This window comes from Bos taurus, chromosome X (assembly GCF_002263795.3).
Source record: "Bos taurus isolate L1 Dominette 01449 registration number 42190680 breed Hereford chromosome X, ARS-UCD2.0, whole genome shotgun sequence".
NCBI classification, from domain to species: Eukaryota; Metazoa; Chordata; class Mammalia; order Artiodactyla; family Bovidae; genus Bos; species Bos taurus.
Window position 1 is genome coordinate 92,126,676 of NC_037357.1, and position 24,277 is coordinate 92,150,952.

The following is a 24,277-nucleotide window of genomic DNA, read 5'->3' on the forward strand; positions in this document are numbered from 1 at the left end:
CACAGACTACCTGCACCACAGGAGTTATGGCTCTACCAGAGTCTTCATTCGAGCCTCTTATAGCTGGTGATTAGAAGGCCTCTTTGGCCAGTCTTTCTCCATAGCTCCTCCCATTCAGGCACTTAGAGGGCTCCCTTGCCTGGGGTCCTTCTCTGTTGTTCAGTATGTCAGGCATACAGAGGGTCCTCCCTTGCTAGGGTCCTACTGTGTAGATTGGTGAATGAGGCACTTAAAGAGGCATCCTGGCTGGGGTCATACTCTGTAGATAGGTGCATCAAGCACTTAAAGGGGGACCCTGGGTGGGGTCCTACTCTGTAGTTCAGTGCATCGGACATTTGATGGGCCAACCTCTCTGTTGTTCAGCTGCTGATACTGACGTGTGGGGGGAGAGAGGCTATGGTATTTGCTCCACCTCCTACACATGACTCAGCAGTATCACCTTGATTCCATGGCTACCTGACTTTCCTCCACAGGCATTTCCCACCACAATCTCCTCCCTCACATCCCCTTGATCCGTCTTTCTGCAGTCAACAGCAGCCCTTGCCCTGGGATTGCTCCACAATCCTAAACTCCAGCTCCCAGCTGCTGTGCCTTCTAGGGGACCTGCATTGCTGCCTAGGGTATGTATGGCTATGGCAAGGACTGTCTGATTCTTATTCCATTTAGACTGCCACAGATCAGCTGTTTCACTCTGTCTTAAATGTTTCTCCTCTGACTCAGACGATTGTCCTGATGTGGTGATTGGACCATGCTTCAATTCCCCCACTCACCAAGGGCAGGTCTAGACCTAATAACCCTCCTGTTTTTCCCCCTAGTTCCTTAATCCTACCAAGTTTTGTGTGGTTCTATATATTCTTTTCCAGTGGTCAGGTACTCCTGTCTGCTCTCAGCCAGCATTCTGCACGCACTTCTGTGTCTGAAAGTGTATTCCTGATGTATCCATGGAGAGAGATGTACTCCACCTCCACCTGCTCCTCTGCCATCTTCTGATCAGTCCACATGGAATATTTGATCTTCGTTGTGTCATGCCAGATCTTTTAGTTGGGGCATGTGGGATCTTTATGCTTTTTAGTTGAAGGGTGTGAAGTGAAAGTGAAGTCGCTCAGTCGTGTCTGACTCTTTGCGACCCCATGGGCTGTAGCCTACCAGGCTCCTCTGTCCATGGGATTTTCCAGGCAAGAATACTGGAGTGCGTTGCCATTTCCTTCTCCAGTGGGTCTTCCCAACCCAGGGATCAAACCCGGGTCTCCTGTATTGTAGGCAGACGCTTTACCATCTAAGCCACCAGGGAAGGTAATTGTTTTATAATGTTGTGTTAGTTTCTGCTATATAACACATATAACACCAGGGAAGGTAATTGTTTTATAATGTTGTGTTAGTTTCTGCTATATAACACATATAACACCAGGGAAGGTAATTGCTTTATAATGTGTTAGTTTCTGCTATATAACACATGAATCAGCCATAAGTATATGTATCCCTTCCCTTTTGAGCCTCTCTCCCCACTGTCCCACCCCTCTAGGTCATCACAGAGTACTGTGTTATATACCAGCTTCCACTATCTATTTTACATATGGTAGTGTCAATATGTCAATGCTATTCTCAAATCGTCTCACCTTTTCCTTCCCCTGCTGTGTCCACAAGTCCTTAAGTTTTCTACATCTGTGTCTCTATTACTGCCAAGCAAATAGGTTTATCAGTACCATTTTTCTAGATTTCATATGTATGCATTAATATATAATATTTGTTTTTATCTTTCTGGCTTACTTCTCTCTGAATAATGGGCTCTAGATTCATCCAGCTCAGTTAATCTGACTCACATTTGTTTCTTTTTGTGGCTGAGTATTATTTCATTGTATATATGCAGCACAACTTCTTTGGGCTTCCCAGGTGGGGCTAGTGGTAAACAACCTGCCTGCCAATGTAGGAGACATAAAAGACACAGGTTTGATCCCTGTGTCAGGAAGATCCCCTGGAGGAGGAAATGGCAACCTACTGCACTATTCTTGCTTGGAGAATTCCATGGACAGAGGAGCCTGGAGGGCTACAGTCCATGGGGTCACTAAGAGTCAGACATGACTGAGTGACTGAGCACACACATTACAACTTTGTTATCCATTCATCTGTCAATGGATATTTAGGTTGCTTCCCTATCCTGGTTACTGTAAATAGTGCTGCTATGAACATTTGGATACATGTGTCTTTATGTGGGGAGAAGGCAATGGCACCCCACTCCAGTACTCTTGCCTGGAAAATCCCATGGACGGAGGGCCTGGTTGGTTGCAGTCCATGGGGTCGCTAAGAGTTGGACATGACTGGGGGACTTCACTTTCACTTTTCACTTTCATGCATTGGAGAAGGAAATGGCAACCCACTCCAGTGTTCTTGCCTGGAGAATCCCAGGGACGGGGGAGCCTGGTGAGCTTCTGTCTATGGGGTCTCACAGAGTCAGACACGACTGAAGTGACTTAGCAGTCTTTATGTGGAATCTTTAGTGGTGGCATGCAAAATTTTACTTATGGCGTTGTTATTCAATCCCTAAGTAGTGTCTGACTCTTTGTGACCCCATGAATTGCAGCATGCCAGGCTTCCCTGTCCTTCACTATCTCCTTGAGTTTGCTCAAACTCATGTCCATTGAGTCGGTGATGCCATCTAACCATCTCATGCTCTGTCACCTCCTTCTCCTCTTGGCCTCAATATTTCCCAGCATCAGGATCTTTTCCAATGAGTCAGCTCTTCACATCAGTGACCAAAGTATTGGAGCTTCAGCTTCAGCATCAGTCCTTCCAATGAATATTCAGAGTTGATTTCCTTTAGGATTGACTGATCTGATCTCCTTGCTGTCTAAGGGACTCTCAGGAGTCTTCTATAGCACCACAGCTCAAAAGCATCAATTCTTTGGTGCTCAGCCTTCTTTATGGTCCAACTCTCACATCTATACACGACTACTGGAAAAGCCATAGCTTTGACTATACGGTCTAGGTTTGTAATAGATTTTCTTGTAAGGAGCAAATGTCTTTTAATTTCGTGGCTGCAGTCACCGTCTGCTTCGATTTTGGAGCCCAAGATATGAAATCTGACACTGTTTCCACATTTCCCTCATCTATGTGCCATGAAGTGATAGGACCAGATGCCATGATTTTTGTTCTTTGAATCTTGAGTTTTAAGCTGGCTTTTTCACTCTCTTCTTTCACCTTCATCAAGAGGCTCTTTAGGTCCTCTTAGCTTTCTGCCATTAGAGTAGTATCATCTTCATATCTGAGGTTATTGATATTTCTCCCAGCTATTTGTCTGACTCTTTGAGACCTTTTGGACTGTAGCCTGCCAGGCTCCTCCATCCATAGGATTTTCCAAGCAAGTATATTGGAATGGGTTTCCATTTCCTTCTCCAGGGGATCTTTCCAACCCAGGGATCGAACCCTGGTCTCCTGCATTGCAGGCAGACTTTTTACCATCTGAGCCACCAGGGAATCCATCTAGTTAAAGCTATGGTTTTTCCAATAGTCATGTACAAATGTGGGAGTTGGACTCTAAAGAAAGCTGAGTGCCAAAGAATTGATGCTTTTGAAATGTGGTGTTGGAGAAGACTCTTGAGAGTCCCTTGGACTGCAAGGAGATCAAACCAGTCAATCCTAAAGGAAGCCAGCCCCGAATATTCATTGGAAGGACTGATTCTGAAGCGGACATTCCAATACTTTGGCCACCTGATGTAAAGAACTGACTTACTGGAAACGACCTTGATTCTGGCAGGAGGAGACCCTGACTGAAGGCAGAAGGAGAAGGGGACGACAGAAGATGTGATGGTTAAATGGCATCACCGACTCAATGGACTTGTGTGTGTGTAAGCTCTGGGAGTTGGTGACGGACAGGGAAGCCTGGCATGCTGCAGTCCATGGGGTCATGAAGAGTTGGACAGGACTGAGAGACTGGACTGAACTGGGCACGTGTTGGCAATTTGATCTCTGGTTCCTCTGCCTTTTCAAAATCCAGCTTATACATCTGCAAGTTCTTGGTTCATGTATTGCTGAAACCTAATTTGAAGAATTTTGAGCATAATCTCGCTACCGTGTGAAATGAGTGCAAGTGTACCGTAATTTGATCATTCTTTCGCAATGGCTTTATTTGGTATTGCAATGAAAACTGACGTTTTCCAGTCCTCTGGCCACTGTTGTTTTCCAAATTTGCTGGAATAATGAGTGAAGTACTTTCACAGCATCATCTTTTAGGATTTGAAGTATTTCAGCTGGAATTCTGTCACCTTCACTAGCTTTGTGTGTAGTTATGTTTCCTAATGCCCACTTGCCTTCACACTTCAGGATGTCTGGCCCCGGGTGAGTGATCACACCATCATGGTTGTCTGGGTCATGAAGAGCTTTTTTGTACAGTTCTTCTATGTATTCCTGTCATCTCTTCTTAATCTGTTTTGCTTCTGTTAGGACCTTGCCGCTTTTGTCCTTTATTGTGCCGATCTTTGCATGAAATATTCCCTTGGTATCTCCAATTTTTTAAAAGAGGTTTCTAATCTTTCCCATTCTGTTATTTTCCTCTTTTTTTTCCCCCATTGTTCACTTAAGAAGGCTTTCTTATCTCTGCTTGCTATTCTCTGGAACCCTGCATTCAGTTGTGTATATCTTTCCTTTCTCCTTTGCCTTTCACTTCTCTTCTTTTCTCAGCTATTTGTAAGGCCTCCTTAATCAACCTCTTTGCCTTCTTGCATTTGTTTGGGATCATTTTGGTCACCACCTCATGTACAATGTTACGAACCTCTGTCCATAGTTCTTCAGGCACTCTGTCTACCAGATCTAATCCCTTGAATATATTCATCACCTCCACTGTATAATACTAAGGGATTTGATTTAGGTCATACCTGAATGATTTAGTGGTTTTCCCTACTTTCTTTGATTTGAGCCTGAACTTTGCAATAAGGAGGTAATAACCTGAGCCACAGTCAGCTCCAGCTGACTTCTCCATCTTCAGCTGCAAAGGGCCTCTCCATCTTCGGCTGCAGAGAATATAATCAATCTGATTTCAGTACTGACCATCTGGTGATATCCACGTATACTTTCTGGTCTTTACTTTCACCACCAGATATAACCACAACTAGACATCGTTTCCACTTTGGCTTATCCTCTTCATTCTTTCTGTAGCTATTTCTATGCTCTTCCCCAGTAGTATATTGGACACCTACCGACCTGGGGGTTCATCTTTCAGTGATACATCTTATTGCCTTTTCATACTGTTCATGGGGTTTTCAAGGCAAGAATATTGAAGTGGTTTGCCATTCCCTTTTCCAGTTGACCACATTTTGCCAGGCCCTAACTAGCAGGGACATGCCCTTCAGCTGCTCAGCGTAGCTGGATAACATTCCTAGTGCCCTGGTTGTCCCATGCTGGTCCTCGTTGAGCATGTAAACTTTCACTGGTTTCCGGGTGTCAGTCAACTTGTGGCTGGGAGTAGTGGCAAAGACCCTCATGGAGTGACTAGAAGGGGGGTTTGGGTAAGGCTGGAGCTGATGTTGGAGGACACCCCAGAGTGGAGGGAACCCTGGCCTGTCCACTGCTACTGGCCATCCTGAAGCCAATCTACCACTCAGGAGTTGAACTATGGCATGCAAACTCTTAATTGTAGCATGAAAACTCCTAGTTGTTGTGGGATATGGGATCTTGTTCCCTGACCAAGGATCAAACCCAGACCCCCTGCGTTGGGAATACAGTCTTCACCACTGGACCACCATGGAAGTCCTTGTTTGGAGTTTTTAAATCACAGTTTCAGTTTCAGAGCTTGTGGTTGGTTTTTTGTTTTTTTTTTTTTTCATATTTTCTATTTCTTCTTGGTTCAGTTTTGGGAGATTGTACTTTTCTAAGAATTTGTCCATTCCTCCCCCCCTCCCCAGGTTGTCCATTTTATTGGCATATAGTTGCTTGTAGTAGTTTCTTACAGTCCTTTCTATTTCTGTGGTGTCAGGTGTAACTTCTCCTTTTTCTTTTCTAATTTTATTGACTTGAGTCCTCTCTTTTTTTTCTGATTAATCTGGCTGAAGTTTTATAAATTTTGTTCATTTTTTCAAAGAACCAGCTTTTAGTTTCATTGACCTTTGCTTTGTTTTCTTTGTCTCTATTTCATTTAGTTCAGCACTGATCTTTATAATTTCTTTCCTTCTACTAACATTAGGTTTTGTTTGTTCTTCTTTCTCTAGTTGCTGATATATGTAAGTTTAGGTTGTTACTTTGACATTTTTCTTGTTTCTTGAGGTAAGATTATATTGCTATAAACTTCCCTCTTAGAACTTTCGCTACATCCCATGGTATTGGATCACTGTGCTTCCATTTTCATTTGTCTCTAGGTATTTTTTTATTTCTTCAGTGATCCATTTGTTGTTTAGTAGCATATTGTTTAGCCTCCATGTGTTTGTATTTTTGTACTTGTTTTCCTTGTGGTTTATTTCTTTTTTCAAAAAAAATTTATTTTAATTGGAGGCTAATTAGTTCACAATATTGTATTGGTTTTGCCATACATCAACATGTTGTGGTCAGAAAAGATGCTTGATATGATTTCAATTTTCTTAAATTGACTGAGGCTCATTTTGTGGACCAGCATGTGGTCAATCCTGGAGAATATTCCATGTGCACATGAGAAGATTGTGTATTCTGCTGCTGCTAGATGGAATGCTCTATAAATATCAATTAAATCCATCTAGCCTAATGTATCATTTAAGGCCAGTGTTTGCTTAATAATTTTCTCTCTGGATGATATGTCCATTGAGGAAAGTGGGATGTTAACTTTTTCTACTTTTATTGTGTTGCTGTTGATTTCTCCCTGTATTACTGTTAGTATTTGCCTTGTGTATTGAGATATTCCTATGTTGGGTGCATATATATTTACAATTATTATATCTTATTCTTGCATCATTCCTTGATCATTACTTAGTTCTTCTTTGTCTCATGTAAGAGTCTTTATTTTAAAGTCTATTTTGTCTGATATGCATATTTCTACTCCAGCTTTCTTTTGATTTCCATTTGCGGAGAATATCTTCTTCTGTCCCCTCACTGCAAGGTTGTTGTTGCATCATGCAAAGACACCGAGATTCTTGGCCCCCCGAGGAGAAGAATTCAATCTGGGGCCAGAGACGAGGCTTGATCGCTCAGAGCTTTTGTGTAATAAAGTTTTATTAAAGTATAAAGGAGATAGAGAAAGCTTCTGACATAGGCATCAGAAGGGGGCAGAAAAAGTACCCGCTTGCTAGTGTTAACAATGAAGTTATATAATCCAAAGAATGTCTGGAGGTTGTAAAGACCTCATCAGACCTACTCCCATAATTTACATTTTAAGATAACAGAAGGTTTAATCCAGAGACTGTCCTTAGGCAAGATACATTATTGTTATATAATCCTAAGGAATGTGGAGAAAGAAAAAAAGTTTGTCCTTTCTTCCTCCTTGAGAATTCAAATAGTAGTTGGAGGAAGCTGCAGCAGTAGCAGGAGTTTGGGCAACCATTTGTAACTTAAAAGCTTTCAAGCGGCTAGAAACAAATCCAGTTATACAGTTACACATGTAAGGCAACATAGTCACATTAAAACATGTTAAAATCAAAATTAAAAGTCACATTATGTATGTAGTTAAAGTGCAAAGTGTTGCACCAGTCCATTTTAGGGTTGGTAGATGTCATCAGATGAAGAAGAGGCATCGCATGTGATTGTTGTCGAAGTTATTCACAGACTTGGAGAAAGTCTTTTCCTTGAAGTGGAGATGTCCACCAAGGGAAGCCTTCTACTGATGAAGAGGGGAGTGCACCACAGACCCAGCAGTTAGACCGATTATGGAATGCAGTGTAGGAGTGAGCCCAGGACAGGAAGGCATTGTCTTGAGGCTCAAACGGCAGACTCAGGATTTTTGGAGTCAGCAGAAGAAGACTCATATAGATTATCAGGCCCATCCGCTGCCCTTTGCTTAACTCTAGAGCTTGGGTCAGAGCCACAAGCTCCGCTAACTGAGCACTGGTTCCCTGGGGGAGAGATTTTGCTCCAAAACCTGTTCAGCAGTCACCACGGTATAACCTGCTTTACGCTTTCCATCCCGAACAAAAGAACTGCCATCTGTAAATATTTCCATGTCAGGATTGTCTAATGGGGTATCCTTTAGATCCTCCCGAGCTGCATAGTTTAAAGTTAGGAATTGAGAACAATCGTGATCAGATGTTTCATTTTCCTTCTCAGGAAGGAAAGTGGCAGAATTTAAATTTCCACAAACTTTAAGCTTAGTTACTAGTCCTTCTAACAACAATGACTGATATTTAAGAAGCCTACTGTCTGTCATCCAAATATTAACCTTAGAATTTAAGATTCCACTCACATCATGAGAAGTCAGTACAGTAAGGTTTCATCCATTAATTATTTTTAAAGCTTCAGGTGCTAATAAAGCCGCTGCCCCAATTACTCTTAGGCAGTGGGGCCACCCACGTGAAACTACATCTAATTCTCTGCTTAGATAAGCAATAGGTTGCTGGTGAGGCCCTTGGGATTGTGTCAAAACTCCCAATGCCACACCTTTTCTTTCAGTGACAAACAAATTAAATTCTGACCCTGTGGGCAAGCCCAGAGATGGAGCTTGCAGGAGAGCAGTCTGAAGACCCTTAAAAGCCTTTTGAGTTTCTGGAGACCAAACCAGTTTGTTGGTTTGGGCCTGCTGAGTTTCAGCTATAAGTTTATATAAAGGCTGGGCAAGTTCCCCATAACCCGGAATCCAAATGCGACAGTAACCTGTGATTCCCAAAAATCCTCTCAATTGTCTTAAAATCATAGGTAGGGGATGATTTAGTATAGGTTTAATTCTCTCGGGGCCTATGGCCCTAGTCCCTTCTGATATGATTAGGCCCAGATATCTAACCAATTGTTGACAAAGCTGAGCCTTTTCTCTTGATGCCTTGTAACCACAGCCTACCAGAAAGTTTAAGAAATCTTCTGAGGCTCGCAAACAAGCTTCCTCTGTCTCAGCACAGAGCAAAATATCATCTACATATTGTAACACCACCACTTCAGAGCTATTAAAGTTTTGTAGATCCTGTGACAAACTTTGTCCAAATAAGTGAGGACTGTCACGAAATCCCTGGGGCAAAACTGTCCAGGTTAACTGAGAAGCTGGCTGCGTAGGGTCTTCAAAGGCAAATAGAAATTGACTTTCTTCCGCCAAAGGCACTGAATAGAAGGCATCCTTTAAATCAATTACTGAGAAATATTTGGCTTGTTCAGGAATTTCAGAGAATAGCGTATAAGGATTAGGCACCACGGGGTGTAAAGGAACTACAGCCTCATTTATTATTTGTAAATATTTAACTAGTCTCCATTTACCATTCGATTTCTTTATACCCAAAATAGGAGTGTTGCTAGGACTGTTACAGGAAATTAATAGTCCCTGCTCCTTTAAATTTTCAATGATGGGTTTTAACCCTTCCTTAACCTCAGGTTTCAGTGGATACTGCTTCTTATGTGGGAATACGTGCGGGTCTTTGAGCTTAACAACTACAGGAATAGCATTTTGTGCTCGACCCACAGATTTTCCATTAGCCCATACTCTAGCATTTACATTTTGTTCAACTAAAGGGAGAGAAAGGAAGGGCTCCATATTCATGAAAACAGAGGCATGGACCTTGCTCAGTATATCCCTTCCCAAAAGGGGTGAGGGAGATTCTGGCACGATCAGAAACTCGTGTGAAAACAGCACAGAATCCCAGTTGCAAGATAAAGAATAACTGAAATAATACCTTTTGGCTCGTCCAGACAGTCCCATTACGGAAGGGGATCAGGAAGAAAGTGGACCAGGGGCTTCAGTAAGCACAGAATAAGTTGCCCCGGTATCTAAAAGGAAATCGATGGATTGGCCCCCCCACAATTATTAATACCCGGGGTTCCTCAGGTGTAATTAGGACGGGAGCTTGTGTGGGGACCCCCAGGCACCTTCAGTCTTGATTGACTTGCGAGCCCGACCCCGGAGACCTACGCCTCTGGGGGCAGTCTCTCTTCCAGTGTGGTCCTTTGCAGACGGGACATGGAGCCGGGGCGGCTTAGATGCCTGAGGGCAATCCTGCTTGAGGTGCCCCTCCTTTCCACAGTAATAGCAAGCCCATCCCTTTTCACCTGGGCCCCTCTGGGCATTTTTCTCAAGCTGTTTAAGAACGTTTTTCATAGCCATGGTGAAGGCTTCCGCCTTTTCCTTTGTCTTTTTTTGCCTTTCTTTCTTTTCCTCATATTCCCTACCATAACAGACTGTCTGGGCCAGTTGTAACAGAGTATCTAAAGACTGATTTGGTCCATACGTCCATTTTAATAGCTTACGGTGGATATCTGGAGCCGACTGAGTGAGAAATCTATCCTTTAAGATCACTTTTCCCTCTTCACTTTCGGGATCAATCTCAGCGAATCTGCAAAGGCCTTCTCTCAGTCTATCTAGGAATTTACCAGGAGCTTCCTTCTCCTCCTGTTCTATGTCTGCCAATTTGCCATAGTTTAATGCCGGGGACCAGCCCCGGCTGATCCAGGGTATTCGAAGCGGGGACGTCGGCGAGGATCAGGATACAATAGCTTCAATTAGATATTAATTAAAGATGTAAAGAGTAATAGAATGAGGATAGCTCAGCAGGAAAATTCAGTGGAGAAAAGAGGCTGAGTAGCTTGGTTTACGCGCGAGACCAATAAAACTTCAAGACAAGAAGCTTGCACCACTTACGTAGGCCGCATGCGTCCTTCCATTCTCCCGAAGGAGAGGAGACACTGAGGCCTCCCCAGTGGGATCTTAGAAGCCCAGGCATAATTAGTAAGCATGGTGGGTTCCGTGCTCCAGATGGAGACTCAGCCAGAGTGAGAGAGAGAGCGACATGGGGAGACCAGTATTTCAAGAAACTGATCCCAATTCTTTATTTTCCATGGTCTACTTTTATACATTGAGATGTTATGCAAAAGTCATGGGGGGTCAGCAGTCCTGACTTTTATCAAAGTCAGGCGCTTCATACAAATGTATACAGAAGTCTTAGGGGTGTTACATCATCTTCTGGCCAGGGGACCTGCTGACAATTTATGACCCTCTCCTTGTGACAGCGGTCAGTCAACCAGGACACTTATTTCTCCAGGGGTGATTATTCTTAAAACAGACGCCACCCAAATAAAGTTACATTCCTATAGGGTGAGGGTGTAGTGGGTTTTAGTTAAGGAAAGAATTTACTTAGCCTAAGGTCTAACGTGATTAATATCAAAGGTTAATACTTATTTCTTCTATATATTCATTAATGTGTGTAAGGGCAGGGGATATGGAGACTTAGCAACAAACATTGGCTCAACAAATGAAAAACCCTTCACCAATACAATTTCTAATCAGCCCATTATACTTATACTAATAGTTTTCTAACTTTTCTAAGGAACCTGTTTTTAGAAGGTTTAAAGCATCTCATGCCTCTCACGTTTGGGAGGCTGTGAGCAATCACATGTGGCGGGACAAGCCTGTCAGGCAGGCCAGAGAACCTTCAGAGGAGTTTGTAGGTTAAAACACTCTTGTCACGCCCAGGAGTTTTTATTAACTCTAAGTTAATTTTTTATTAGCTCTAAGTTAACTCCTTCTCCGAAAAGAGGTGGTGGGGGACAGCCCCCTGTAAAGTCAGAGGTGTAGGTGAGAGCACAAAGTAGTAAAGTAGGCAGGCTCTGGTTATGGGGGTAGATGCTCGAGGATTTCCAGGGGGACTCCTGAGGATTGATCCCGCCTTTGCGTATGTTGAGCCTCCTTCCTCATGACCTTTGCCACGGGCGGAGTACCTCACTCTGGCCCCCAACAGTTTAAAGGCTTAGAATGCGCCTGCCTAAGTCCTTCAAGAATACGTCTAACAAAATGACTCTGATCCCATCTTCCTTTAGCTGTGTTGTAGTCCCAGTCTGGTTCTATAGTTGGGCCCGCCTGATTCCCAGTGGGGAGGGCCGCTATCTCGTTCTCCCTCTTCCCTACTGATTCATAACCAAGCCATTCATCTCCATAAGCAACTGCTTTTCCCAAAACTCGAGTCTTTGACTCAGGAGTCAGCGTTTGTCCCAAGATATACATCACATCCTTCCAAGTGAGGTCATAAAGCAGAGTAACACCTTTAAAAGCTCTAATATATTTTTCTGGGTCCTCTAAATAGTCTCCCAGATCCTCCTTGATTCTTTGTATTTCTTGATAAGAGAAAGGCTTATAACTCTCACAGACTGATTATTTCTCCCAGTGGGTGTTTCATAAAGGGGCAACAGCTTGTGTGGCTGTTCCTCAGTCTCTCTGGCTGCTCTGTGCATATGATCCCAGGGATAGATTGGAGAAACCTGTTTTTCCTCTTCTCTTTGTCTCCTGTCCTCCATCTCATCTCTTACTTCGATGGTCTGAGTTTCTACTGAAACCAGAGTAGTCTGAGGTCGTACTGAGACAGGAGTTGTTTGGACCTCCATGTGGGCAGTTTGAATCTCAGTTTGGATTTCCAGGTATGGGGGCAAAGTAAGAGGACAGGAGGGAGCTGAAGGTTTCACGCCCAAATCTATACCCTTAGGACATAAGTCTGGCATATTTCGCAGAAAGAAAAAGGGCAACACATATGCTACTTCTACCCATTTCCCTTGTTCCTTACAGACCCGGTCTAATTGTAGAACAGTATTATACTTAAAAGACCCTCCAACTGGCCACCGTTCACCATCCTCCAATGGATACCGTGGCAATGCAGTATCACATAGGAAGACCAGGTGTGTCTTCTTTAAGCCCTAGGGATCAAATCTATCCCAGTTTTTCAGGATACAGTTCAAAGGAGTGAGGCTGGAATTGTTAGCTCCCATCTGTAAGAGAGAAAAAAAGCGACCAGCGCCATTTTTCTACCGGAGGCGTCCCTCCCTGCTCTAGATGGGGGTGTAGACAGACGTTACACCAAAAGCTTTTCCTTCCTGGTCGGACTTAGTCTGTCCCTTACCAATGCAGGTGCAGTCTGCGTCCCTCCCAGTTCTACCACCGAGATGGGGTGAGGATGTACCAGGGGTAGACCTGATAGCATCCCTACTTGACGTCCAGCTCTTCACCCTTAACCTTGCTTGCCTCTGATGTCACCCAGGGTGCAATCAGAGTAACCTTCCAGAATGCCTCCCAAGCTAAGACTACTAGGGGAAACATTCGTCACCTGAGTGCCTGTGCATGACTCTGAGTATTTCCTGACCACAATAAGACAGACACGAACATAAAACTGAGATGTTCTTTCCAGGTAACGCCACACCAGTATAATAGCCTCCTCTGATCCACTAAGAGCTGGCGTTACCAAAGGAAAAAAACCCATCTCAGTCCCAATCTGAGTAACCTTTAACCTCAGAGATGCTCTTGGAGCTAGAGCTCCATCTAGCTTCTGAACTTTCGATTCCTAGCGAGGCTAGGCGCTTTCTTGACTACCAATTCAAGTTTTGGACCTAAGCCACAGTATACAATAACAGTATAGATCACAAGTCCCTTGAAAGTCTATGATCCAATAGATTAGGTTAGTACTTCTAATTCCCAAGGATTTATGAAATGGTCAAAGAGACCAAAAAGTTTGACCGAGAAAGGAGGGTTCGGTCCACACGCTTTGCCCATTTCTGGTCAGTTCCCTGTGGAGACATTGGGTGCCTCTTGGCATCGGCAGGTCGGTATAAACCCCCAACAGGTTTCTGCCATAAGCCGTATGAGATCACCGTGAAACCGCAGAGCAGGGCTCCTTACTTGCTTCACGCAGGGCCTGTCATTCATTCACACAAGCACACGGTAGAGTTAGTAAAGCACAGCAGAAAACGTGTTTTCTGAGAACAAAGAACTAAAGCTCCAAGCATCCTTACTTTGTCCTGAATGATCCCGGACGAGCCCCCAAGATGAAAGGTTGTTGTTGAATCACACGAAGACACCGGGATTCTTGGCCCCCAGAGGAGAAGAATTCAATCTGGGGCCAGAGACGAGGCTTGATTGCTCAGAGCTTTTGTGTAATAAAGTTTTATTAAAGTATAAAGGAGATAGAGAAAGCTTCTGACATAGGCATCAGAAGGGGGCAGAAAAAGTACCCGCTTGCTAGTGTTAACAATGAAGTTATATAATCCAAAGAATGTCTGGAGGTTGTAAAGACCTCATCAGACCTACTCCCATAATTTACATTTTAAGATAATAGAAGGTTTAATCCAGAGACTGTCCTTAGGCAAGATACATTATTGTTATATAATCCTAAGGAATGTGGAGAAAGAAAAAAAGTTTGTCCTTTCTTCCTCCTTGAGAATTCCAGACCCCTCTCTCCTTGGGGACCTCTAGACTCCTTATCAACCTGCCTAGGAACTGACTCTCATCACTTTCAGTCTGTATGTGTCCCTAGGTCTGAACTATATCTTTTGTAGACAGTATAGATACAGATCTTGTTTTGTATCCATTCAGCCAGTTTGTATCTTTTGTTTGGAGCACATAATCCATTTACATTTAAAGTAATTATCGACGTGTATGCTCCTATTACCATTTTCTTTTCTTTCTTTCTTTTTTTTTTTTTTTTTTTTACAATTCCAACGTTTTATATTTATTACTGGGTCTCAGACTGATAGTGAGGAAATAACATCATGGGCCAAGCATTACAGTAGTGATGTTTTGAGGAAATAACACCATGGGCCAAGCATTACAGTAGTGATGTTTTCATTGTGATTTGGCTGCTTAAAAAAGTGGTCTTAACATGTGTGCCACACATGTTAAGACCAGTTCTTATAGACCCAGCTTGCTTCTTATAGACCCAGCTTGGTTCTTCTCCAATGTCTTCTCTTGGAGTTGTACCTGATTTTATTGCCAGTTTTCATTCGAATCCATTGAGGAATGGGACGATTCTGCTTTTGTTTCTTGGCCAGGAATCGCTTGATCCTGAAAGTCTTGTGAGAAGACATGGTGAGGAGAGAATTCAACCGCACATAGGATGGCGGAGAAGAGAAAAGAGGAGGAGCTATTACCATTTTCTTAATTGTTTTGAATTTGTTTTTATAGTTATCTTTCTTCTCTTTGTTTCTCACCTGGAGTAGTTCCATTAGCATTTGTTGTAAAGCTGGTTTGATGGTGCTGAATTCTCTTAATTTTTGCTTGTGGTAAAGACTCTTGATTTCTCTGTCAAATCTGAATGAGATCCTTTCTGGATAATCTTAACTGTAGGTTTTTCCCTTTCATCACTGTAAATATATATTGTCACTCCCTTCTGGACTGCAGAGTTTCTGCTGAAAAATCAGTTGTTAACATTATGGGGTTCTCTTGAATGTTACCTATTGCTTTTCACTTGCTGCTTTTATTATTTTTTCTTTGAATTTAATTCTTGTTAGTTTGATTTATATGTGTCTTAGCATATTTCTCCTTAGTTTAGCCTACATTGATTGCACTTCTTTGACTTGATTATTTCCTTTCCCATGTTAGGGAGGTTTTCTAACGTAATCTCTTCAAATCTTTTCTTAGACCCTTTCTCTTTCTCTTCTTCTGGGACCCCTATAATTTGAATAATAGTGTGTTTGTTGTTGCCCCAGAGGTTTCTGAGGCTGTCCTTATTTCATTTTTTCTTATTCTGCCGCTCAGTAATTATTTCCACTATTCTGTCTTTCAGCTTGGGGTTTCCCTTGTGGCTTGGCGGTAAAGAATCTGCTTGCCAATTCAGGAGATTCCTGTTTGATCCCTGCATTAGAAAGATCCCCTGGAGAAGGAAATGGCAAACTATTCCAGTTTTCTTGCCTGGGGAATCCCATGGACAGAGGGGCCTGATGGGTTACATATAGTCCATGGGGTTGCATAGAGTCAGACATGACTTAGTGACTAAACAACAGCAATAACAACTGTCTTTCAGCTCATTTATTCATTTTTCTGCCTCAGTTATTCTGCTATTTATTCCTTCTAGTGTATTTTTCATTTCAGTTATTGTGTTGTTCATCACTGTTTGTTTGTTCTATAGTTCTTCTAGTTCCTTTAAACATTTATTGTCTTCCCAGAGGGATGGTATGGGGAGGGAGGACGGAGGAGGGCTCAGGATGGGGAACACATATATACCTGTGGTGGATTCATTTTGATATATGGCAAAACCAATACAATATTGTAAAGTTAAAAAATAAAATTAAATTAAAAAAAAAGAAAAAAAATTTATTGTCTTGATCCATGCCTGCATTCTGTTTCTGAAGTTTTGGATCATCTTTACTATCTTTACTCTGAATTTTTTTTCAGGTAGATTACCTATTTCCTTTCTATTCATTTGATTTTGCAGGTTTTTGCCTTGCTGTTTTTGTCTGTAACATATTTCTCTCTTCTCATTTTTGTTGATGGATGCAGCTCTGTTCCTGTCTTGCTGGTAGTTTGGCCTGAGGACTCCAGCATTGGAGCTTGCTGGCAGTTGGTTGGAGCAGGGTCTTGGCCCTGAGATGAGGACAGCTGAGAGAGCTCACATAAATTAATATTTCCTGGAGCCTGAATATCTCTGGTAGTCCAGCAGTTTGGACTCTGCACTCTCACTGCAGCAGCTCAGCCCAACCTCTGGCCTGGCATTGAATACCCAAACATGATGCAGCAAAGAAAACAAAATAAAATGAAACAAAAACAGGCAAACAAAACCCAAGGCAAATAATAAGAACAAAACCAAACATACAAACAAAGAAAGGATAACAAACAGACAAATAAAACCTTAGACAAATAACAAAAACAAATCCAAACAAACGAAATTAAACCAACCACCACTAACAAAAATCCTAGGAAGAAAAAGAACAAGAAGACACCCAAACAAACATGCCATAAAACCCAAAACCAACAATAAAAGCAAAGCTAACCTGATCAGAAAGCAAGAAAGAAAACAATAAAAAAACAAACTGAGATTTCCCTGGTGGTCTAGCATTTAAGACTTCACCTTCCAATGCAGGGGATGTGAGTTTGATTCTTAGTTGGGGACCTAAGATTCCATATGCTCATGCCCCAAAAATCAAAATATAAAACAGAAATGACAATGAGAAAAACAAAGATAAAAAAGAATATAGAAACAAAATTAAAAAAAAAAAAAAACAGGACATCACAAAATATCTAAAGAGGAAACCAACAACTGTAATAAAAACAAAACACAGACAATGAACAAAAAAGAGAAGCATAACAAAGAATAAAAAGTAAAATAATATTAGGAGAATAAAAATATCATAGAAAAATAAAAATGAAATGAAAACAAAACACAATGGCAAAAATGAAAATAACATAAAAATAAAAGGACTGATGCTGAAGTTGAAACTCCAATACTTTGGCCACCTAATGTGAAGAACCAACTCATTGGAAAAGACCCTGATGCTGGGAAAGATTGAAGGTGGGAGGAGAAGGGGATGACAGAGGATGAGATGGTTGAATGGCATCACCGACATGACAGACATTAGTTTGAGTAGGCTCCAGGCATTGGTGATGGACAGGGAAGCCTGGCACGCTGCAGTCCACGGGATCACAAAGAGTTGGCCACGACAGAGTGACTGAACTAAACTGAACTGAAAAATAAGAAATAAAGAATAACCAAAATACAAAAACAAAAAGAAAAAATTCCCTTGGGCCTCTTCTATCAGTGTCCTTTCCCCCACAGCAAGCTACATCCAACCCCTGATGTCATAGGAGGCCCTCCAAGACCTCTAGATAGGCCTCTTTACTCTCTTTGTCAGCCCCACCTCTATAGGTGTTCCGTTCACTACATATGCTCCTGAAGGTGGCCTGGAGTACACGTGCCTGCACAGACCAGCTGGGGTGCAGGCTTCCACAGGCATGTCTTCAGTGGCTGGCACAGCTGGAGAAGGTTTTGGAGGAGAGTGATGCTTGGCCTGTCTGGAACTGTGTGTACAGATGTGGCCTTGTTAGGGGTGGAACATGGGCTGCCAGGACCTGTGTGGCCTGTGGTGGCTTTGATGGGAGTGGGCCTCAGACCCGGGACCCATGCAGCCAGATGAGGCTTTTAAGGAGGCAGGGCTGGCCTATTTATACAGTGGATTATATGTGCTGCTTAATGTCAAATCATTTTTGCACTCAGAATAGATCACATGTTTTTCAGTCTTTCAGTTTGCTACTGGATTTTATATGTTAGTATCTATTATTTTGTATCAATATTGATAAGTGAGATTGGTTTGTGGTTTTCTTACATGTGAAATTTTTTGGGAGCTCCTGCATTTCCCAAACTGTTTCATGAAGTCCCTGACCATTCAGGACTGAGGATACACTAATATTGGAGGAGGACTCCAGTTAGTGCCAACTCCCCCTTCCTTCTTTGCAGCACTGGGTGGTTTCTGAGAGATTCTATATACTCTGGATATCTGTGGGAGCATGCTGTGGTGTGCTTAGTTGCTTAGTTGTGTCTGACTTTTTGTGACCCCATGGACTGTAGCCTGCCAGGCTCCTCTGTCTATGGGGATTCTCCAACAAGAATACTGAAATGGGTTGCCATGCCCTCCTCCAGGGGATCTTTCCAACCCAGGGATCAAACCAGGTCTCCTGTATTGCAGGCAGATTCTTTACCAGCTGAGGTCCCTGGAAAGCCTTATCTGTGGGAATAAGCACTATTAATTGTAAATGTGGAGATATTAGCATAGGATACTTAATCCAGATTGACTATTTATATAAACTGCAGAGTAACTTACTAGGAAATGACAAGTGATGGGGCTATCCTGTGATTTTACGTTTGTCCTTTAAAACATCAATTATATTATTTATAAAAGTATTAATTTATATTAAGTAATTATTATATTATTAAGTCCTGATACTAAAAAACCCTCCACTTTACCATTCTGTATCCCCCACCCTTCCTTCCAAAGTCAACAATTCTAGTTCTAAATCCTTCCCCACATATTATATCCATATTTTTTATAAATGTGCTTATATTGCTATTTATTTATATAACTATTTAAAAATTAATAAGTGTTTTAAAAGAGCAGTTTGAGGTTTATATAATATAGAGTGAAAAGTATAGAGAGTTCTCATATACCCTCACTCCTCACTCCTGCCCTTCTCCCCTTAGTTTTCCCCATTATTCACATCTTGTATAGGTGTGGTATATTTCCTAGAATTGATGAGCCAATATTGATACATTATTATTAGCTAAAGTCTGTAGACTACATTATAAATTAGGGTTCATTCTTTGTTTTATATATTTTAACCATAGCAGTATCATTCAAAATATTTTCACTGCCTCCCAAATCCCATGTGCTCCAACTAGTCATTCCTCCTTCTACTCAAACCCTGCCAACTCCTTGCAACCATTGATCTTTTTACTTTCTCCCTAGTTTCCCCTGTTCCAGAATGTCACATATTTGGAAACATGGGGTATGTAGCCTTTATATACTGGCTTCTTTCACTTAGCAATATGTATTTGTTTCTTCCTATTTTTTTGTAGCTTGAGAGCTCATTTCTTTTTATTGATGAATAGTAACACAGTCTATGGTTGTACCAGCCTTTATCCATTCACCTACTGAAGCACATCTTGATTGCATCCAAGTTTTGGTAATTATGAATAAAGCTGCCACAAATATTTGAGTGCATATTTTCTGCATAGACATAAGTTTTAAGCTCATTTGGGTAAATACCAAGAGACATATTTATTGGGGATGAGTGTCCAGGATGGTGGAGTAGAAAGACCCTGATCTCACTTCCTCCTGTGGGCACACCAAAAAGACCCTGATCTCACTTCCTCCTGTGGGCACACCAAAGTTACAACTAGTCAGAGACCAGCTATCAATGAGAACAACATGAAGACTAGCAGGAAAGATCTTCTACAAGTAAAGATATAAAGAAGGAACCACAACAAGATAGATGGGAGGGGCAGAGATGCAATATAGTCAAGACTTATATCCCCCAGTAGGCAGCCCACAAATGGCAGGATAATTCTCCCAAAGGAGTGAGTAGTCTGAGCTCCACAATGCTTTCCCCAGCCCAGGGCTCCTATACAAGGAAGATGAGCCTCTAGAACATTTGAATTTGAAAGCCAGTGGGGCTTACTTTTGGGAGAGTCAGAGGACTGTGGGAAATAGAGACTTCATTCTTAAAGGGCTCACACAAATCCACACTCTCCAAGATCCAGGGCAAAAGCAGTAATTTGAAAGGAACCTGGGTCAGACCCACTTCTCATACTGGAAACATAAATGATTGAAGGAGCTATTCTAGGGAGCTCATTCTATCATGTATTTGCAAGTACCATTTTGGAATCCTCCCCTTATCTTATCAGTGCTGAGAGCTGGCCCTGCTCACTAGATAGTCAGTACCAGTTCTGGGATACCCCAGACCAAGCAGCTAGTCAGGCAAGGACACAGCCTTACTCACCAGCAGGCCAGCTACCATTGGATCCCCTTAACCTCCAGCCACTCCAGGGACCAGCCCTGTCCACCAGAGGACTCAGAATCCAACTCCACACACCAGTGGGCTGGCACTAGCTCTGGGACACCTGGGACTTATAGTCAGTTATTGGGACCTGACTCTGTGCACCAGCAGGCTGACATCAGCTCCAGGACCCCTGGGCCCTGCAGCCAGAGAGCCCAGGATCTGGGCCAACCCATGGGTAGGCTGGCATAACCTGAGGACCTGGATTTACCTATGAGAGGGTGAGCATCAATACTTGGTCATCTATGGGCACCAATCCTGCTTATCAGCAGGTAGACACTAACCCAGGGACCACTGTATCTGCTACCACCAGTGCCAAGACCCAGTCCACCCACCAGCAAGGCAGCACCAGCCCCAGAACAATCTGGGCTTTAGCCCCACCAATCAGTAGGCTGACACTGGCTCTGGGACACCCCAAGCCTCACAGCCAGCCATATCAGAAACCAATCAACAGGTAAACACTGGCTCTGGGATCCTTAGCTCCATAGCCTCATGACCTGGTTCTGCAAACTAGTGGGCCAACACTAGCCCCAGGAACCCTGGGGCATTGCAACCAGTCATCTGTGAAAAAAAAAAAAAAAAAACCATGCCTACCAGCAAGCCATCCCCAGAACCAGGAGTTCCTGGGCCACAGAGCTAGCCATGCCAGAATTTGGTCCTATCCACAAGTGGCCAGCAGCCTCCACACTAGGCAACCAACTGGGCTGGAATAGGGCCAGCCATGCATATCTGCATGCAAACATAGACAGCCTGCCAAAACAGAAAGGCCCACACAGCTTACATAGAAGGTAGCACCAGAGCAAATATCTCTGGTGATGAGGGGGTTGTGTACTGCTGGGTCCAACAGGACATATTTACATATAGCCACTTTTTCAGATCACGGAAATAACTAACCTACTAAATACATAGAAAATTCTCTATAAAAATAGAAGATTAGTCTAAACAAGGTCACAGAGGAATATGTTCCAAACAAAGGAACAAGATAAAATCCCAGAAGAACCAAGTGAAGTAGAGATAAGCAATCTACTGTATAAGAGTTCAAGGTAATGGCCATAAAGACACTCAAAGAAGTCAGGAGAGGAAAAAAGGTACACAGAGAAGTCAGAAGTTTCTATCAAAGATATAGAAAATATAATGAAGAACAAAACAGAGATGAAGAATACAATATAATTGAAATAAAAAAATATATTAGAAGGAATCAATAGTAGGTAAACAGGAATACATCAGCAGCTTGAAGACAGGGTATTGGAAATAAGCTGGATAGAAAAACAAAAAAAAAAAAAACCAAATTTTATGCCCACTTAGGAGAACTCTGGGACAGCATTAGGCATACTGACATTCGCATTACAAGGGTCTGAGAAAGAGAAGAGAGAGAGAAATGGACAGATAATATATTTGAAGACATAATAGCTGGGAACTTGCCTAACCTGGGAAAGGAAAGAGATATCCAAGTCTAGGGAATCACAGGGTTTCAAACAAGATGAACCCAAAGAGGACCACACCAAGACATATTGTGAATAAAAAGTAAAGGTTATTGAAATCAGACTTCTGGTTATAAAATAAAGTTACAGGTATGAAATGTACAGTGTGGGGAATATAGTCAATAATTTGTGATATTTTGTATGATGACAGATGGTAACTATGCTTGCTATGGTAACAGGAACTACATAGTATTGTGGGTTAATTATATTTCAAAAACAAGCAAACAAACTGGTATGAAAAGTGATCAGAATTGTGGTTACCAGAGGTGGGAGATGGGGAAGGGGGGATTGGATGAAGGCAGTCAAAAGCTAAAAAATTATAAATAACTTTTATGGATTTAATATACAATATGATAAATATAATTAACACAGCTGTATGTTATATATGAAAATTGTTTAGAGAGTAAACCCTGAGGGTTTTTGACACAAGGAAAAGCTTTTCTTCTATTTTTCAAATTTTGTATCTATATGAGAATATGGATAGTAAATAAACTTATTTGTGATAATCATTTCATGATGTATGTAAGTCAAATCATTGTACTCTATGCCTTAAACTTATACAGCGCTATTGTTTTTGTTCAGTTGCTCAGTCATGCCCAACTCTTCGAGACCCCATGGATTGAAGCATGTCAATCCCTATCCCTATCCCTCACCATCTCCTGGAATCTGCTCAAACTGATGTCCATTGAGTCGGTGATGCCATTTAAACCATCTCATCCTTTGTCATCCCCTTCTCCTTCTGATTTCAATCTTTCTCAGCATCAGGGTTTCCAATGAGTCAGCTCTTCACATCAGGTGGCCAAAGTATCGGAGGTTCAGTTTCAGCATCAGTCCTTCCAATGAATGTTCAGGATTGATTTCTTTTAGGATTGACTGGTTTGATCTCTTTGCAGTGCAAGGGACTCTCAAGAGTCTTCTCCAACATCACAGTTTGTATGTCAATCACATCTTAATAAAACTGGAAACCCCTAAAATAGAAATAAAGAAAAAGCATTAATGTATATTAGAATAAAGCATAAAACAAAAAAGAAACACATTTTCTGGGTTGTATAAAAAGACTATGTTTAATTTTGTAAGAAATTGCTGAACTATCCTCCAAAAAGGTTGTATCATTTTACATTCCTACTGGCATGAATGTGACATTACTGACATTGAATGTGACTTTGTGTCATTTGTATTTTAATTTGTAATTCTCTAATGATAAATGATGGCATGTGATGTTGAGCATCGTTTCATATACTTATTTTCCATCTGTATATCTTCTTTGACATTGTGTCTTCATATAATTATCCAATTTTTAATTGGATTGTTTGTTTCCTTATTACGTTTTAGGGGTTCTTTGTACCTTGGGTACAAGTCCTTTATTAGATATAGATTATGACTATGCCAGAGCCTTTGGCTGTGTGGATCACAATAAACTGTGGAAAATTCTGAAAGAGATGGGAATACCAGACCACCTGACCTGCCTCTTGAGAAACCTATATGCAGGTCAGGAAACAACAGTTAGAACTGGACATGGAACTACAGACTGGTTCCAAATAGGAGAAGGAGTACGTCAAGGCTGTATATTGTCACCCTGCTTATTTAACTTATATGCAGAGTACATCATGAGAAATGCTGGGCTGGAAGAAGTACAAGCTGGAATCAAGATTGCCGCGAGAGGTATCAATAACCTCAGATATGCAGATGACACCACCCTTATGGCAGAAAGTGAAGAGGAACTAAAAAGCCTCTTGATGAAAGTGAAAGAGGAGAGTGGAAAAGTTGGCTTAAAGCTCAACATTCAGAAAACTAAGATCATGGCATCTGGTCCCATCACTTCATGGGAAATAGATGGGGAAACAGTGTCAGACTTTATTTTTTTGGGCTCCAAAATCACTGTAGATGGTGATTGCAGCCATGAAATTAAAAGATGCTTACTTCTTGGAGGGAAAGTTGTGACCAACCTAGATAGCATATTCAAAAGCAGAGACATTACTTTGCCAACAAAGGTCTGTCTAGTTAAGGCTATGGTTTTTCCAGTAATCATGTATGGATGTAAGAGTTGGGCTGTGAAGAAAGCTGAGTTCTGAAGAATTGATGCTTTTGAACTGTGGTGTTGGAGAAGACTCTTGGGAGTCCCTTGGACTGCAAGGAGATCCAACCAGTCCATTCTGAAGGAGATCAGCCCTGGATTTCTTTGGAAGGAATGATGCTAAAGCTGGAACTCCAGTACTTTGGCCACCTCATGCGAAGAGTTGACTCATTGGAAAAGACTCTGATGCTGGGAGGGATTGGGGGCAGGAGGAGAAGGGGACGACAGAGGATGAGATGGCTGGATGGCATCACCGACTCGATGGATGTGAGTCTGAGTGAACCTCAGGAGTTGGTGATGGACAGGGAGGCCTGGCGTGCTGCAGTTCATGGGGTTGCAAAG

The 24,277-nt window shown here is 42.1% G+C and overlaps 1 protein-coding gene across 1 annotated transcript; it reads right to left on the reverse strand.

Annotated features, from left to right (window-relative positions):
- Positions 1–14,551: 14,551 nt before the first annotated feature.
- Positions 14,552–14,965, reverse strand: LOC101907518 (large ribosomal subunit protein eL39). The gene has a single exon (XM_010822021.4). The coding sequence runs from the start codon at positions 14,920–14,922 to the stop codon at positions 14,767–14,769; it is 156 nt and encodes a 51-aa protein (XP_010820323.1). The 5' UTR covers positions 14,923–14,965; the 3' UTR covers positions 14,552–14,766.
- Between the last annotated feature and the right edge of the window lie 9,312 nt (positions 14,966–24,277).

Excerpts from the sequence above, each read along its gene's own strand:
- LOC101907518 (XM_010822021.4), bottom strand. The coding sequence starts at position 14,922 with ATGTCTTCTCACAAGACTTTCAGGATCAAGCGATTCCTGGCCAAGAAA.